This window comes from Natrix helvetica, assembly GCF_964273705.1.
Source record: "Natrix helvetica genome assembly, chromosome: 2".
In the NCBI taxonomy this organism is placed as follows: domain Eukaryota; kingdom Metazoa; phylum Chordata; class Lepidosauria; order Squamata; family Natricidae; genus Natrix; species Natrix helvetica.
In genome coordinates, this window is record NC_138552.1 from 227,411,031 (window position 1) to 227,429,248 (window position 18,218).

Here is an 18,218-nt window from a genome sequence, read left to right on the forward strand (position 1 = left end):
ATTATTATCCCTTCATATTTTAATCACTGTATCAGTGAATAATTTTCAACAAAACAAACCACCACACCCTCCTCACAAAGAAAAGAAGTACTGAAATAGAAGGCACATAACAGTTTTACATTTACATCTGCATCTTTTTGCAGATGTTTCTTATTTTAAACAGCCGAAGTGGTTTAGCCAAAGGCATACAGTATAATTTCATGATTAAGAAGAATTCTGCATCTGAACTGTTACAATTATTAAAAGGCTTGTGCTTCTATGGAAACTTTAGGCATAGTTTTGTTCCCTTTTAATCACGTCTGTAAAATAAAATCCTGGAAGCCATAGAAATATTAAGTTTGTTTTGATTATTGATAGTGAAGGACATATACAGAATATCCTGCTTGATTATATCTGCAAGATGTGGAATCTATGAAAGCAACAACTGTGGATGTTTCACACATAAGGGGTAGCCAAGAGAATCACCATACAACATTAGAGGGATAAATCTATCGTGATTGACAGCAATGGATTCCTGATACATGCAGGACTACCACAGCTTGTCTTCAAACATCTAGATAAACACCTGATGGCAGCAAAAGTTAAGAATTTTCTGTACTTCTCTGATGAAATCTATTGATTGTCTGGAGGTTTGTAGCCTAGATAATTGTGTGTGTGTGTGTGTGTGTACACATACATACATGCATACACATTCACACACCTGCACACGCACACACATCATATCTATATCATATATACATGATTTATTTATTATTATCATTAAATTAAAGTTTTCTTTTTCAACAAAGGAAGAAGAATGTTGTGCTATCTGGTCAAATTTAGGGATATTTATTAGTTCATGAGATAAGCACTGAGTTTTCTTCTTACATGGTCATTTTATAAAGTATAGGCACACTGTTTGCACACTAAAAGGGTGTTGACATGTAATAGCCTTAGGTAATGAATAAAAACTCTTATGTCTTTGTCTAGCACAGCTTGGCGATTCCTGGGTATTAATAGACAGGATTAGCACATGCAGCAGACAGCAAAGCTCCTACTCTTAGCCTTAGCTTCCCCTTTGCTACCAGTCTCCAGGCTTGTCTCTGAAGAATATAGAGCAGAGGTTTGAAATAGATAAAGCTCAGCTTCCTTCTGTGTCGCTTATCTTGGAGTGGTGGGAAACAGCAAGTTCTGGGTTCTGGGAAACCTGAAGATGTCTTTTCAGATTTCTGGTCAGGCCCCCTGGAGAAACAACAATCTTACTTTTTTAAACAAAGACCACCCAATCTCTGAACAAGGAGAAACTGTAATTGGCTTTTATCTGCTCGCTTTGGGTATGTATGGTTATGATGTTTCTTCGCTTTATGAAATAAAACCTATAGGAAAAGTTTAAAATAGACCACTACATTAAAGAATAGGAGTCCATTCTCTTTTCTTATGCAATTGTTAGGAGAGCAGAACAATAATATATGTTTATTTTAAAGTAAACAAGAATTTGGACAGGTGGGAGAGGAGGACAAGATTATCAATCCAGTATGCTATTCAGGTAAATTGGACTAGAAACTGATGAAGTTTGAGTTGCAAATATTTTTCTTTCCAAAAATAAGTTGGTTGATGCAATCTTTTCTCAAGCCATTTGCAAGAGTGCTAGTTCTAGTCTATTGTTTCTCAAGAATTCTTACTTATAATCTTCTCAAGATTATCTGAGAGGGATGTCAAAAGACTGAAGTTGACTGCTGGGCCATGTGTTCAAAACTCCAGCTGTTTTTGCTGTGTTGCACAGATAGAGGCAGATGGTAAGTTTCCTAGAGGAATTAATTTTGCCTGGCTTCAACTGTCAGACAGAACTGGAACCAATCAGGCAAGCTCAGAAAACTCCTATAAGGAAGTATCCATTGAAGAAAGTCTAGGCAACTGTTACCAAAGAGTTCCAATCACTGCTGTGTTTTAAGAGCATGTGGAGTGGCAGGGAAAGAGTGGTAGGGGAGGGATGGCCACAATGGGTTGGCTGGAGTGGGGGAGTTGGTCAGATGAAGCCAGCAGGCTCAAGTGGCTGGGGCCAATTGTCCCACTCTGGATATTTACAGAATCAGTCTGCAAATATTTTGATCCTCTTACTTGGCCTACATAATGGGCAAGAGGCCCACTTTCTGTTCATGGTTATATTTTACATGTATTATTTTATTATTTTTGTATATATGTTTGCTTTGTATTTATCATTATATTCAAATTGTTGCATAAGTTGTGTGTGTATTTCCTTTTATTCTTTTATTGGGTTATGTAGCTATTCAGCAATTTGAAATTCTATAAAGAAAATCATAATAGCGCAAAATGCTATCCCTGTTAACTTTGATGAGCCCAATATTTCTGAAATGTCTTCTGCTCCCAGGTATGAGAGGCCTAATAATCTAAAAGAGGTATTTTGATTGATGTTCCTTTTAAAGTATTACAAAATGTTCAAGAAGAGGAGGCATATAATGGATTGTCTTTTATAGTCTTTTACACTGGAAGCTTTTAAGAAGAGACTAGACAGCCAATTGTCTGAAATGGCATAAGATCTCCTGCTTGACCATGGGGTTGGACTAGAAGCTCTCCAAGGTCCTTTTCAACTCTGTTATTCTGTTACTACCTTCATATTCTTTTGATATGAACTTAAACTTTCCTTTAGAGCAAGTGCAATATACATTTTGGGGAGATGTAATTCTACAAATAGCACCCAAATAGGAAATTCTTCATGTAGTCCCTGGATCAGAATTTGCCTTGGTTTATATGAATGCAGTTTCAAATATTTTATTTTATTTTATATTCCAGGTTGGATGTCTTGGATTGGGAATAGCATTGTAATTTTTGTATTATATAAACAACGAGCTGTTCTTCAACCTACGGATTATTTGACATTTAATCTGGCTGTGTCTGATGGCAGCATTGCTATCTTTGGTTATTCCCGTGGAATCATTGACATTTTCAATGTGTTCCGAGATGATGGCTTTCTTGTTACATCAATATGGACCTGTCAGGTAAGCAGTTCACTTGATCTAATCTGCAATTGTGGAAAATAAACATCACACAATATGAAACCTACTGTTAAGAGCATCAGCCAGGGATTGTCAGAATTTAAAATGGCAGAGCCTATGAAATCAAATCCCTGCCTCTTTTTTATAGTCTCTTGTCCATTTTTTTGCAACTCATGTAGGGATAATAATAACATTATTTCAACTATCTAGTGTTTAGACACAAGTAAAACAAGTCACAGAGTCATTGCCTAAGCAACCATGAAACTTTATTTTCACATTTCTCCTGTCATATTGTCTATATATCTACCATCTACTTCTAAAATACAGGTAGTCCTTATTTAATGATACTAATTGGGACCAGAAACTATTGTTGAGTGACATGGCCATAGGACAAAACCCATATGAGTGCCACTTAGCAATGGCAGTTCCAGCAGTATCAGTAGCCATTATTAAATGAGGACTTTGCAGGTCATTCAGCAAGACTCACATGATTGCAACTTTAAACTTTGCTTTATGTGAAGTTTTCAGGAAATATAACCCTAGAATAAAGCAAGGGAAGCCCACATCCCCAACACAAACACACACATACACTTATATATAATAGACTTCATTAAGTAATACATATCATTCTTACACCCTGTTTATCTTAAGATGCTAAAACAAATATTTCATTTTTAAAAATTTCATACAAAACTGTTACTCAGATTACATAAATATTGAATTTAAATGGACTCAATTATATTGCAGAGTCTTAAGTAGAACATATGGAGACTTCTCCCCATTTTGCAGTTGAGAAATCATTTTGCTGACATTTCTTAATGCAGAAGGGTATGTTGCCTGCCACTTAATCTTGGGCATGGAATTGTCAAATCCTTCTCCTGCGAATGTTTCCTTTGGTATCATTTTGTCTGGAACATTTGACTTTATAAATCAAACCTTTGCTAAGCACATAACATTCTATTTTTTAAATGTTTTAAAGCTGCAGCAAGGAAATTGAAAGCATGAGCACCTTTTACAAACTATAGTTATAGTATGCTATCGGATTTTCCTGAGAGGTCCAATATAGAAAGCAAGGAAAATATATTGCAGAAAAACATACATGTGTGCACATGCACATACACATGCATAGCATAGCATAGCAAAGCAAAGCAAAGCAAAGCAAAGCAACGCAACGCAACGCAACGCAACGCAACGCAACGCAAAGCATGGCATACACAAGATGACCTTAAATATGTAAAATATATTTTGCCTGTGGTCAGTGTTGAATACTGTAGGAGGGGAGCCATGTTAATCTAAAGTAACAAAACATCTGGAATATAGTTGCCGTTTTATAACCAGTTTTATTAAAAGGCATAAGCTTTCATGAGCTACAGCTCACTCCATCAGATGCATAGAATGGCTAAACTGATATAGGATTTAAATTGAGGTGAGGTGCAGGGGAGGAAGGGAGAATAATACAAGTTAGTTATGCAGATGCAGGTTACATGGGAGATAGATCACATACCAATCCAATTAACAATTGTAATGTGTTAAAGGCCCATTGTGCTTGTGAACTGTCTCCCTGAAAATGCTTGATGTAAAAAAGAAACAAACATGCAGGGGAAAGAAAGAGAGATGGAGAGAGAAATCAGGTAACATCATCACTGCTAGTGACAGCTGGGTTTGTTGCCTGATTATATATAGTAGTATGCCTTTCCAGTTTTGGTGGGTATGTGGTTTTCTTCTTGGTAGTTCCTTGATTAGGATAGCCTTTTCTGCTTGATTGTTTTTGTGGTGTTAATTCCGGATTATTTGGTTGATGGAGAGGATGTGTTCTTTTGTTTCTTTCTTAGGTTTTGTGTTGTTTCTTTTGAATGGTGGAAAAATATGGTTTATGTCTATGTATAGATTGATGGCATATTTGTCTGAAAGACAAGCTTTTAGGAATTCTCTGTTTTGGATTTAGCTTGGTTTAGTATGCTCATAATTTCTCAGTTGAAACTATGGTTAAGTCTGTCCATCTGTTATGAGATTAAGGTGTTTTTTCACCACATCTTCTGACTGTTAGTGAATGCTCATGGATGTGCTCTGCGTGACATCTTCTGTGTGTCTGTCTTACAGAATGGTTGCTATGGTCCTTCTACTGTATGTTGCAGATGACACCTTTTTCCCCCATCTTGGGCTCCTGGGTCATTTGGTTTACTTAAGATGTTTTGGAGGGCTTTAGTTGGTTTTTCTGCCACAGTGATGGCATGTGGTTGTAATGGTCTATTGGTTGTTTCTGAGATGTTTTTGATGTATGACAATTTTCTTGTGTTAGATGATTATTTCTGTTTTGTTGATATATTTGTCCATTAAACTGAAATTAGGTGATGAAACATAGGTTAATGAGGTCCATTTCACCAGGTATTTCAATCTTACTGTATTTGGCTGGGTCAGGTGTGTTGTGTAGTACTGCTGCCATGGATTCTTTCATGGTTTCTGAACATAAAGAGACATTGTTACATCTGTAACATTGAATGACATAATACTTTTCTCTTATAGACACATTTTATTACTACATATCATTATAATAATCCACATCTAAGCTAATTAAATAATCCATTAATATAGCCATATGCTAATAACATCAAGACTGTAGACGATCAAGTAATTGAGACCATAGGTTTGTCCTTCCTATCTATTCCCTAAAATAAATATTTTAGCTATAACATTGCAAATGTATTTTCTTTATCCCATGACAATAGTTCAAAAGAGCAACTGAAAATATTAAAATCTTGTCTCAGAATAAAGTTAATACCTGTAATGTATTTCTTTCAAAAGGAACGGTTTTGGGAGATTATATAAACATATATCTAAATGAAGCAAAAACATTTATCAAATTCACAGGGAAAATGTCAAAGATCTGGAGGGTTACTTACTTCTGTAGTTGAATCACTAGGAATATGTGACCTAGTGGTTTATGATCTCCTAAAAAGACAAGTTGGGAGGGCCAAATTGTTTATTGCCGTCTGAGGGCTAAACATCATCATATTATGTTGATATCTAATTCATTGAATTTGATCATAAAATATATTTCTTCCTACCAATAACTTCAAAAAGATTTTCATGGCTGTCCAAGCTCAGGAATAGCTCTAAGGTACTGTTGCCAGTGGAGCCAAACTGGTTTTGATCAACTCAAACAACAATTCATTTATTGGTGTGATATTTGCAACAAAACACAGTTTGCTCTGCCAATGTGCAATATAAAGTCAAATGCAAAGGAACAGGCTGAAACTCAGTCTGACCTTATCTGAGAAACAAATATTTTGCAAACCATCAAATCTCAGTTTAAAGCATATTTTCTGAAAGCATCCCTGGTAAATGCTAACTCTAGCAATTAAATATAGAAAGGCTTACCCTCAAAAACGATGTTCTATTTGATGTACATTTCACTTGTGCTCATTGATGTAAATGCTAGTGAAGATAACATTGGTACAGGCAATAATGGTAGAAACACTGAACATATAAGATTTTAACAATTTCTAAAGGGAGCTACTATAGAAATTAATTATTCATTTAGTGACCAAAACTGCAATCTTATGTGTTTTACAGTAAATTACCTCCTAACCTCCACGAGCTTACATCTGAATAGATAAAATTATCAGTCATGCCATCAGAAATTGTCATGAATAATGTATGGTAAGACATAACTTTTTCGCATTAGTTCAAAGAGCATTCATAACTCTATCTATCTATCTATCTATCTATCTATCTATCTATCTATCTATCTATCCATCCATCCATCCATCCATCCATCCATCCATCCATCCATCCATCCATCCATCCATCCATCCATCTATCTATCTATCTAGTTCAGTATTTTTCATCTTCCATATTTTTTTTTCATTTCAATCAGTCATATTTGATTCTTTGGACAAGTCCCTGCATATTTTTTGTAAAAGCTTTTTCAGAAATGGTTTGCCATTGCTTGCTTCCTAAGAAAAAGAGACTGGCCCAAGTTCATTCAGCAGCCTTTGTGCCTAAGGAAATTTCTGGCCTCATGCCTTCACCCACCCCATCAACTTGTCTCTTGGGATCCATATGCCAACATTTAAGTCAGGTGGGAGTTCAGGTTAAACCTAGGACTTTAAAGGCAAAGTTTATATAACATTATTATCTCTTTTTATCTGAATCAGATTGGATTGCATCCTGCAAAAGTATACACAAGTCTGTGTTCTTGTGTTTTAGGGTACTGTTAAAAGCACAGGAGCAAGACTATGATAGAGAGACAGAATAAAAGATCAACTTTCATCAAGCATTCTTATGAAATTTTCTTTTTAATCATTTGACAATCTGATCCCATTAATGTTTACTTGAAAATAATTGCTGTGGAGTACAATGGAAATTATTTCCAAGCAATTCTGACTTTGGGTATAATCTTGTTCACTTTATCCTGAGAGGAAACACACTGGACTTGAGTTCTGAGTACATAGGATTGTGGTACTAATGCAAAAAGCACAAGAAGAAACTTGCATAAATACAATATGATGATTGTATGGGTTGCTTTGCTTAACATTCAGGCAATACATAAGGTAAAAATTAATGAATCCTTATATTATAGAAAGAGCACTCTTAGTATAAAACTGCCAATCTGTTAATATTTTCAAATCACAAAAATGAAAAGCCAAGGCGGTCAATAATGAAATTAGCTAAACATTCTTGATGTACATTCTTGTACAAAATAGTCAATCATTACTTTCATTTTTCTTCATTGAATAGAAAACTTCACTAAATAGAAAAACTATTCCAACCACAATTAGGAGATGTTAAATCCAATAATGCTACTTGATATTTGAAGAGTAAGATTTGTTCTTGGTACAATTTCAAGAACATCAAATTCCTTCTGCCCACTGACTGCATTCTTTTTCCCCAGTCAGTAATTATATTAGCTAACCTACGTTTGTTTGCATTCTTTGGTTTTGAGTCTACAAGTTGTGTGATCTCAAGCATTGGACAAACCCTGTGGACCGTAAGGCATGCTTTAAGGCTCAGTGTGTGCAGTATGATCCCAGTAAACATTGATTAAGCCAACCATGTTGCCGGGTGACAATAACCATGCAAAAAGTTAGAAGTTGGCTCAAAGTCAACCTCTTGTGCTTTTTTACCTGAAGTAAATTCATTTAGTGTTTTCTAAGGTAGAAACTTGAATTGAGATCTTGAATCAGATGATGTAAGTTCTGAAAGGAAAGTATTTTTGCATTTCCCCAAAACAGATGTGAACTATGGGAAAAATAAACATAAAAAGGACAATAATTTGAATAGAAATCTGCATTTCTTAATATCTATTTATATAATCATCATTTTAAATTAATTTCTGGAATGAACATTCCCAAGAAGACAAAATAAATTCAAAATGAAGTTGGACAGTACTCCAGATCACTTAGATCAGGGGTCCACTCTGGGCTATTTGGAATTGACCCACAGCTCATGTAAGTTAAACTGGGTGCATGCACACTGGCCCATCACTAGTGCAAGGGTTCAACACTCGCATGACCCAAATCCCCTCCCCCCCCCACAGCCAGGCCACCAAGCTACAAAGGTTGGGGACCGCTGATGTAGATCAGTTCTTATTCTATTAATTTGTTCTTAAACCATCCACTTTGTTTAATAAACTACCTCATAATTAATTATACCTCACTGAATCAATAATCTTATTAGTACCTCCTCTATACATAATTCCATATTACAGTTCAAATTAACTATAGTGCATATCCCACTTTCCTTCAAGTTAAAGAAGCAAGTATGACTATTTTTCCCCAGTTTCTAATTCTTCTGACTGTGCTCCATCCAGAATTTGCATTTCAAAGTTCCTGTAAGTAGCTTTTGTCTATAGCAAGGAACATGTCAGGAGCAAAGAATCAGGATCATATGTTAAATTGCAGGCAAGAAGATTTATTGTTCAAGAGTATGCAAATAATCTAGTAAATTAACGTTCAGTGCTAAATTGGCTCTAGATAAGGGTCAACGGGATTTAAGAGCAGTTGAACTTAGACAGTTTGTGGGAATGTAACAACTCTAGTTGATGACTCACTCATCCCTGCCCCCTGGCTCTGGTTGTTCTTCTCCTACACAACAGCAATTATAACTGCTTAACTTTGGCTGTTTCATGATCCTTTTCCATATCAGTGTAAAAAAAAATCTGCTTTTCTCCTTTTGTACAACTCAAGAGAGTTACTTCTTCATTTAACACATTCACATTGTATGCTTGATTTTGTTTTATTATTATTCTTTTTTATTTAGTTTGTCAAACATGTACAAGATAACAGGTATAAGTATAAACATGGACATGAACAAAGGAAATGGATACAAATAAATGGGGACAGTAGGACAGGGATGGTAGGCACGCTGGTGCACTTATGTATGCCCCCTTACGGACCTCTTAGGAATGGGGTGAGGTCCATGGGAGAAGTTTGAGGTTGAAGCTGTGGGGGTTTGGGGATGTAACAACGGAGTCAGGTAGAATATTCCAGGTGTTAACCACTCTGTTGCTGAAGTCATATTTTCTGCAATCAAATTTGGAGTGATTAACCTTGAGTTTGTATCTATTGTTTGCCCGTGATGAAACAATATTACATTGATACATCCTGGAATATTTACTATTTCTCTTGGTATTCTAAAACCAAGAGGTGCCACTAATCCAGCATTTCTTAGCCTCATCAACTTTAAGACATACAGTATGTAATTCAACTCCCAGAATTCCTTGGCTGGAGAATTTTGGGAGTTTAGATCCATATGTCTTAAAGTTGCTGAAGTTGAAAGCATTACTCTAATCTATACATTTATGTATTTATTTAGATTGATGGATTTCTGACATTGCTGTTTGGCCTTGCCAGTATTAATACACTCACGGTGATTAGTGTAACTCGCTATATAAAAGGGTGCCATCCCAACAGAGGTAAGAGATTTAGGAAATATAAAGTTCAATCAACTAGATTTGCACTATTATAATAAGTTTTTAAGAAAATCAGAATTTATATATATTTATAGACTGTTGTTCAAATACTTTGGTCTGAAGGCTTTGTTTAGTGACAGTTCAAAGTTACAACGGAACTAACAAAAGTGACTTGTGACCGTTTTTCACACCTAAAATTGTTGCAGCTTCCCCATGGTCACATGATCAAAATTCAGATGCTCGATAACTGACTCATCCTTATGATGGTTGCAGTATCCTGGGGTCAGGTGATCACATTTTGCAACCTTCAAGTCAATGGGGAAGCCAGGTTCACTTAACCACCATGTCACTAATTTAATAACTGGAGAGATTCACTTAACTGTGGCAAGAAATGTCATAAAATGGGGCAAAACTCAGTTAACAAATGTTTCACTTAGCAACTGAAGTTTGGGGCTCAATTGTGGTCATACGTCGAGGACAATCTGCACTGGCATCCAGCATACCTGAGCTATTAGGTTGGAGAAGACTTCTTTCAATTAATTTATATTACATTTACTAATGAATATGCTCATTGTTTTCACCAATTCAGGACAAAACCACAGATTTTTATTACATGTCTTTGTTTATATACAGTACATGTATACAATTTAGAGGCTGCCCACTCCAAATTATTCCAAGTGTCTTATACTTTTAAACAAGAAACAATAAAATAAATCACACGCATCCAGAAAAACTATACAAACAAAGCAAAATCCCTGCAGAGTCTCCCTCAAGGCCTAAGAGAATAGGCAGGCTTTCAAGACTTTCTGAACAGCAAAACTGGAGCCATTTCAGATCTCAAGGGGAATTCTCGCCAAAGAGCAAACATTGAGAAAAAAGAACACAAGTCCTAATCGATAATATTATCAAGTGGACCCGGAAAGCGCCCATTCTGCCTTACTCGGCAGGCAGGACTATTAGCAATAAGCTGTCCCTCAAATAATAATGCCCTATGCCTGTGATGGCGAACCTATGGCACGAGTCCCATAGGTCGCACACGGAGCCATATTTGCCAGCAAAGCAGCCCTCAAATCCGGCATGCATGCGTGCATCAGCCAGCTGATTTTCGGCCTTCCAGAGGGCTAGGGGAGCCCATTTTTGCCCTCCCCAGGCTTCAGGAGCCTAGAGTAAGTAAAAAACAGGCCCAAATGGGCCAACTGTAAGTTCATTCCTGAACTTCCTATTGGCCTGTTGGGTCTCTTTTTTTGCCCTCCCCAGGCTCCGGATGCTTTCCTGAAGCCTGGGGAGGGTGAAAAACAGGCCCAGTGGGCCAACTGGAAGTTAGGAAATGGTTCATTTCCAACATTCCGGAGGGCCTCCGGGGGCCCGGGGGGGGCGTTTTCACCCTCCCCCGGCTTCAGAAAAACCTCCAGTCTGGGGAGGGCAAAAATCCCCCCCCACGTAGGGGGTAGTTGCCTGTAGATGCGCAGGTGGGTGGGGCATACACAGGCGATAGCATGCGCACACACAATTTTGGCACGCCTTTAAAAAAAGGTTAGGCATCACTGCCCTTTGCCATGAAGGCTTTATAGGTGGCAACCAGCCCCTTAAATTGCACCAGGAAGCAATGTAGCTTACCAATGTAACTAACAAAGAAATGGTGTTACATGGGCATCCTATGGCATGTCCATTGCTGCCCATGTCACTGTCTTCTAGATGAGTTGTATCTTCCAACTGCAGGGCAGTTTGCAAACTCAGCATCTATGAATTGACTGGGGCATGTCCTGGACTGATCTAAGAGCAGACACTACAAGGCCCTAGTGGTACACTGGCCACACCTGCCACCTGTTCTTCAATCATAAATTTATGAGTGCACAATAGTAATTGTGCACATTGCTTATGTGGATGGCCTTATTATACAAATCAGTGGGAATTACTCTCAGGAAAGTGGTTCTTTATTATTATATTATTGTGAAAGTATTAAAAACCCATTTCTGGTTTTTATTTCAGTATATTGTATCAGCCCAAGCAGTGTCTCCTTTGCTATTTTTCTTATCTGGACAACAGCTTTCTTCTGGTCACTGGCCCCACTCTTGGGATGGGGGAGCTATACAGGTAATTCAAATTATTTTGCATGTCCAAGTATCGCTACCTTTGATAATGCTGCTACCAAATCAGCTATCACTTCTGAATTGAAAGAAGGAAGAAAGGGAGGGAGGGAAGGAAGGAGGGAGGGAGGAAGTCATTATGGTAAAAAATATCATAGTCTTCCCAATAGAAAGTTCCTTGACTTCCCAATATACATTTCACTGTCCTCTTTGTCATGCCTTAATACATTCTAACCTTTCCCTCTAGTAAACAACCCTGCCCCGCCCCACCTCCCCAGCAGAGTAGCTTTATAAAATGCAAAAGTTAAAAATAACCTAATTTAAAAACTGTACAATGAATCAAGTTCTCCTGCTTCCTAGACCGGATGTATGGAACATGTGAAATCGACTGGGCAAAAGCCAATTCCTCAACCACATATAAGTCCTACATTGTGTCAGTGTTCATCTGCTGTTTCTTTGTGCCTGTGATAGTCATGGTTTTCTCATACACATCCATCATCAATACAGTTAAGTCAAGCCATGCATTAAGTGGAATGGGTGACCCAACGGATAGGCAGCGGAGGATGGAACAAAGCGTTACCAGGGTAAGGTCTGGCCATTTTTCTCTTGCTAAAACAACATTGCAAAAACTCCATTGTGATAGCTATCATATCTGCTCAGCATAGATATGATGGACAAATCTCTGCTGCTATTCAATGGTCAGTTGGGATCTTTGCAGCCCAGATATGGGTACTTTTCCCATATGTTATTTTCTTTCTCTCTTCTCATCCACAACAAGGCAGCATAAGGCAATAGGACAGATATAAATAGAGAATCATGACATTGATTTATTAATTGATTTACAGTATATTTAAACTCACACTTCGGATAAGAAACCAAGCCGAAGAGGCTTTTAGGATAAATGCATGGAACCATTACAAAAAGGTCTCTCTCTTACCAAAACCAATTTGAAAGGCTAAATCCTCCAAAATAAAATTCATATTATGCTTAAATGCAGCTCAAGAGTAGGTCATAAAAGACTCTCTAAATTATATGTTCTGATATTGTGAATAACAGGGTTGATCATGTGGGTCAAGAAAGACAAGATGGCAGCTACAACTGCATGAATCAAGCCTTGTTCCTTTTTTTAATGTGTTGGATGTGCAATGATTGTGAAAAAGGAGCAGGGCTTCTATCAGGGGGCTGCAGCAACCAACTTGACTTTTCTTTGACCCCACTGCTGTGCAAGTGCACAAGCAAAATGACAAGGCAAACTATGAAGAGCATGGCTTTTGAGAGGACAATCTTTAGGCTAAAGCCAAGTACAGTCTGGCTTAGGACCTCAAAGCTTAGCAGGCAGCAATGCTGCCCCCTCTTCCAATTGTTGGTTTCTGACATAAAGTTCAGTAAATCTAAATTAACGAAGCTGTTGGGCATGGAAAAGGAAACCAGCAAGTCTCATTCTTCCGTTTTCTCTCATCTAGATCTCCCTTGTTGTCTGCACATGTTTTATTGCTGCCTGGTCCCCATATGCTGTCATTTCCATGTGGTCTGCCTGTGGTTACACCGTCCCCAACTTAACCAGCATCTTTGCCAGCCTTTTTGCAAAATCTGCCAGCTTTTATAATCCTATCATCTACTTTGGGATGAGCTCCAAATTCCGAAAAGATATCTCCATCTTTTTCCACTTTGCCAAAGAAATCAAGGACCCTGTAAAGCTCAAACAGTTCAAGATCATCAAGCAGAAAATGGACAACTCCGCATCTCGTGGAGAGGAGAAGAAGGCAATAAATGCACAGCCCACCCTGCATTTTGATTCAGAGAAGGGGAGTCATTCTAATACACCTCCTCCAGTAAATAGAGAAGAGGGTTTGGTTGCTTTTGATGATTTGCCCTCAAATCCTGACTTTGAATGTGATCGACTGTAAACACGAGCAATGATGGACATCTAATTAATGCAACAACAGAATATGGATTTCTTTGAGTGTCCTTTCTCTGTCTCCACTATGTCATATGAAAGCCCATTTGATTATAAACAAAGTTAAGAGATATGAAAGTAAGAATGAAATCATAAGACTGATAATGTCTATGGAGCTTCTCAGTCATCCAGGTCATGGTTGTCCCAAAGGTGCTTTTTCAAGAGGCAACTTGACTTTCCGGTTTTTCTGTGAAGACATTTTGCTTCTCATCCAAGAAGCTTCTTCAGCTCTGAAGAAACTGAAGAACCTTCTTGCATGAAAAGTAAAACAACTTCAAAGAAAACCAGAAGGTCCAGTTGCTTCTTGAAAAAACACTTTTGAGACAAGACTGATAACATTTTCTTGGTAAGTGGCTACATATGAAGTAAAGCAGCAGAGACTTAACATGAATGGTATTTATTTCCCTTCTAGTGCTGGAAGATTGCTGGCGAAAGATATTCTTGCACAATGCTTATTCTCTGGCAGGTTTAACAAAAATTACAATTTCCCCTCCCCAGTCTTAGAAATTAGAACTTACATTTTTCTGCCTTTTTATTCCTTGCTTGTAATCCCGTGTTGCTTTGTTTGCTTCACCAAAGCGCAATATTGCTTTGATAATTAGGAAAACTTTGCCAACAACAGCATTTGAATGTGGCTCTACATTCAGCCACCAGAGGGTGGAAAATAATTAATATTCTTACTAAATATGCTAACTTCTATGGAGACTGCTGTAAAAAAAATCAAGCCATTATTAGCCAGCCCTAGGGCTGGCAGTCTTGATTCCTTAATCAAAGCTGAATATAGATTACAAGCAAAAGCTAGTTTATATATTTTAGGTAATGCTGAAGAAAATAGCTAAATTAGCCAATTTAAAGGAAAGGAGAAAAGGTTTTTTCCTAACTATTCTAGAAATACAACTATTATTCCATATGGTTGTTGTTATTATTATACTGCCTTTTTAATATATTATTAAATTTACTATACACTATTAAAATTTTCATTGTGTTTGTCTGTCTGTACCATGTTAGCCCAATTGCTGCAACAATTTTTGAATCCTAAAATCCACTAATTTAAAGAAGGAGTACTAATTTAGGGCCCATTACTCCAGGGGAATCAAAGTTTCTGAAGATGTTTAGACCAGTTTTATTTGCAAAAGCATGATTGTTGCAACAGTCCCATTTCTGGAACTCCCTGCCAGCTTCCACAAGCAAGACAATGGGAAAGCTGGCAGGAAATTGGAAGTCAATAAATAGTCTGAGAATATGATACTTATATATAATGAAATGTTTGGGTTCATTTAATTGAAGCACCCATCTCCATAGAGGGTGATATTGTTTATAATACAAAAAGAAAGAAACAACCACAAGAAAACCTTAAGTTGATTGCAGCATGTTATAATAATATGAATGACATTAAAGCAAAATTCACATTTTGGTGGAAGAACTGAAATTTGGGATATTGCATTCTCAGCATGGTTACACAATTTAACTTCAGTTAGTAGAAATTTCATACAAATAATGTTATGACAGCTGTGTAGCATTAATTATTGGGCTAGTGCACAGTTGTCAAACTTAGCATTTTACATTGCTGTCACATGACATTCCGTGACATTTTTCCCATTCATGGAACTAAGGTGGGTGTGGCCTGCGCATGACGCATCTGGCCCACAGGCCGCCAGTTTGACACCCCTGGGCTAATGGATCTCTGTCAACCGTTATAATACTTTATAAAAGCCACAGCTAGATTCACATAATATAAAAATGGTGTGTAAACCCTGTCAATCAGCAAATGGAAAACATCTGACATTGGTCTATATTCTTAACTCTTTTTTCTTTTTGTGCATATGTATGTCTCCAAGATATAATATTGTTCCTTTGACTATTTAGTGAGTGGGCAAGGGAGAGAAACTACTAGTAGTTTGTGTCAGGGGAAAAAACGCCTGAAATCTGAGATCAATGGATCGGGCTGATTCCCTTCCGCATATCTTTTGAGATATTAAAAAATAAAATAAAAGTCTTTGACAAGTATTCTAATTAATAAACAAACTTTAATAAAAGTAAATAAAAGTAAAATAAACTAATTGTTACATTTTGATAATGAAAGCTTCGTCTGCCAGCTCTGCTTGGCAGCCGGACAAAGAAGAAAAGAATTTTGGAATGTGTAACGCATGCGCAATAAATCACTTTCAGATAACATTTTGTTTTATGACCTGCGCAATAAAGCTTTCTTAGTTTAACCCTTGAATGTCAGTTCAGGCCTAGCAAACTTTTTAACATCGTGACAGTTTGCAAACTAGTGGAACTGTACACAGTTCAGTAGGGAGACGATAGGTGCCTCATGTGTTTTCACAAAAATTACATTTTGCTACTTGTTATCTTTGGGATGATTACAAAAAAGGCCCACCTTCCTTTCCTTCCTTAGTATGTTTGTTTTAAGATTGTCATCTGTAATTTCTATTTCAGAATAAATAAACAGTATAGGCAATAAGAAAGAACCACAGACAGACTGAAGGTATATTCATTTTTAGAAGAGAATGGGACAGTTCTCTCCTTTTTTCTGCATTTAATTACCCTCACTCTTAAAAAGTTAATAGTATGTTTCTTCATATGTGGAGATTCATATGAGTCAAGGGCACTAATTCTATAGCTTTTCCTTTGCTTGGAAAGCAAAGCAGGAGGGACTAGTTAGTACAAGTTATACATTTGCTGTGGGTTTCTTTTCTCAACCATAACACATACAAAGTGCAGTTAATATGGATCAACACAACTCCTACTTGTGAGAGCCAATCTGCTTAATACTGTATTATAGTATTAACACTAAGACTAATTATCAAGACTAAGTTGATAATTTTGTTCTTCTTACTGAAGAAACAGAAGGACTACACTGGTTTTTCTCAGGTCCAAAGAACTAATGTGGTTGATTCTGGAACTCCTGGAAGAGGTTTTGACTGAGTACACTTTTTCTTTCAAAGTGGATCAATCTTTGAACCATTTTAGATGTCTTATGACCTGGGAAAACTTCAGATGGCTTCCGGATGAAGAACAGATTTCTACACTCATGCTTTTTCCTATCCTCAAAATCACCTTGAACCTATCACAATTACATTAGGCTTTTACTAACCAGGTGTGGGATAGTTTGGCTTTCCCAGAGAAATAATGGAAAACAACCAATTAATAAAACAAACAGAGTGTAAAATATTTAAGAATGAAGTAGAGAAGTAGTCAGCCTCAATTTCCTGGTGGAAATAATCTTTGGAACAATTACTTCTTGAAAAGATCTTCTTGAACTTAACAGCATGGCTGCTGTTTGACCTCTGCATATTAAGCCATGGCATTTCACAGTAGTCAACAAACAAGGAAGACAAAGACAGTCAAAGAGTAGGGCTTTAATTAAACTAAATCCTACGGTGACATTCCTTCAACTTCAACAATGTAATCACAGAAATTGGTTGTATAAAATTCTCCTAGCAAGCCCACTGCTATTAGAAAATAATTAAGAAAGGTCAGGTTTTTTAAAAAATGAAATTTTTGTTTGAAGTAGAAAATAAGAAAAAGGAATGCTGACTCAGAGCTTTAGAGGATTTATGGTTTTGGTGTTTGAATGCTTATTTAGAACTGTTATTTTCAGTTCAATTGGACCTAGGTATACCTTTGGCACGTATTAACCAGGAAAATATCTAAGTTTGCATCAGCTTCCTTTAAAACAGGGGTGTCCAAACTTGAGAACTTTAAGACTTGTGGACTTCAACTCCCAGAATTCCCCAGCCAGCCTTGTGGACTTCAACTCCCAGAATTCTGGGAATTGAAGTCCACAAGTCTTAAAGTTCTCAAGTTTGGACACTCCTGCTTTAAAATGTTTTCTAACAGTCTGAATATTACCATAGTTCATTACTTATTTTGATAAATATTTCTGCAACTCTTTCTATTAAATCCCTGACAGATTCAAGAGTGTTTTCTGATCACAGAGAGTTGCAAACTTTGTATATTCCTATATACAGTAGGCATCCTTTGTTTTTGTTTTTCAACTTTCCAGTTTAGTCAATAGCCCTAATACTTTCTGGAGGATTCTCCAGAATTCTTTCTGCAACCCTGCTTAGTTTCCAGGCTTAGACAAAGGTAGCCACGCTGTCAACTACTAATGTTCTGAAAAAAGGTGATTGCAAACTACTTTCATATTGCTGCCCAAAACAGACATGCATCCTTGAAGTAATCAAGTGTCAAGCATAACTTGGAGATTTTATCTATGTTTCATTCAAGTATGTTTATAATTCCATTATTTTTACCATATT

The 18,218-nt window shown here is 37.0% G+C and overlaps 1 protein-coding gene across 1 annotated transcript; it reads left to right on the forward strand.

The window, feature by feature from the left end:
* Positions 1 to 1,192: 1,192 nt before the first annotated feature.
* On the forward strand, positions 1,193 to 14,028 carry LOC309387497 (visual pigment-like receptor peropsin; the record flags this gene model as incomplete). The annotated part of the gene is made up of 6 exons (XM_081944000.1): positions 1,193 to 1,313; positions 2,791 to 2,996; positions 9,810 to 9,909; positions 11,896 to 12,000; positions 12,354 to 12,577; positions 13,457 to 14,028. The coding sequence occupies 6 exons, from the start codon at positions 1,193 to 1,195 to the stop codon at positions 13,898 to 13,900; spliced, it is 1,200 nt and encodes a 399-aa protein (XP_081800126.1). The 3' UTR covers positions 13,901 to 14,028.
* Between the last annotated feature and the right edge of the window lie 4,190 nt (positions 14,029 to 18,218).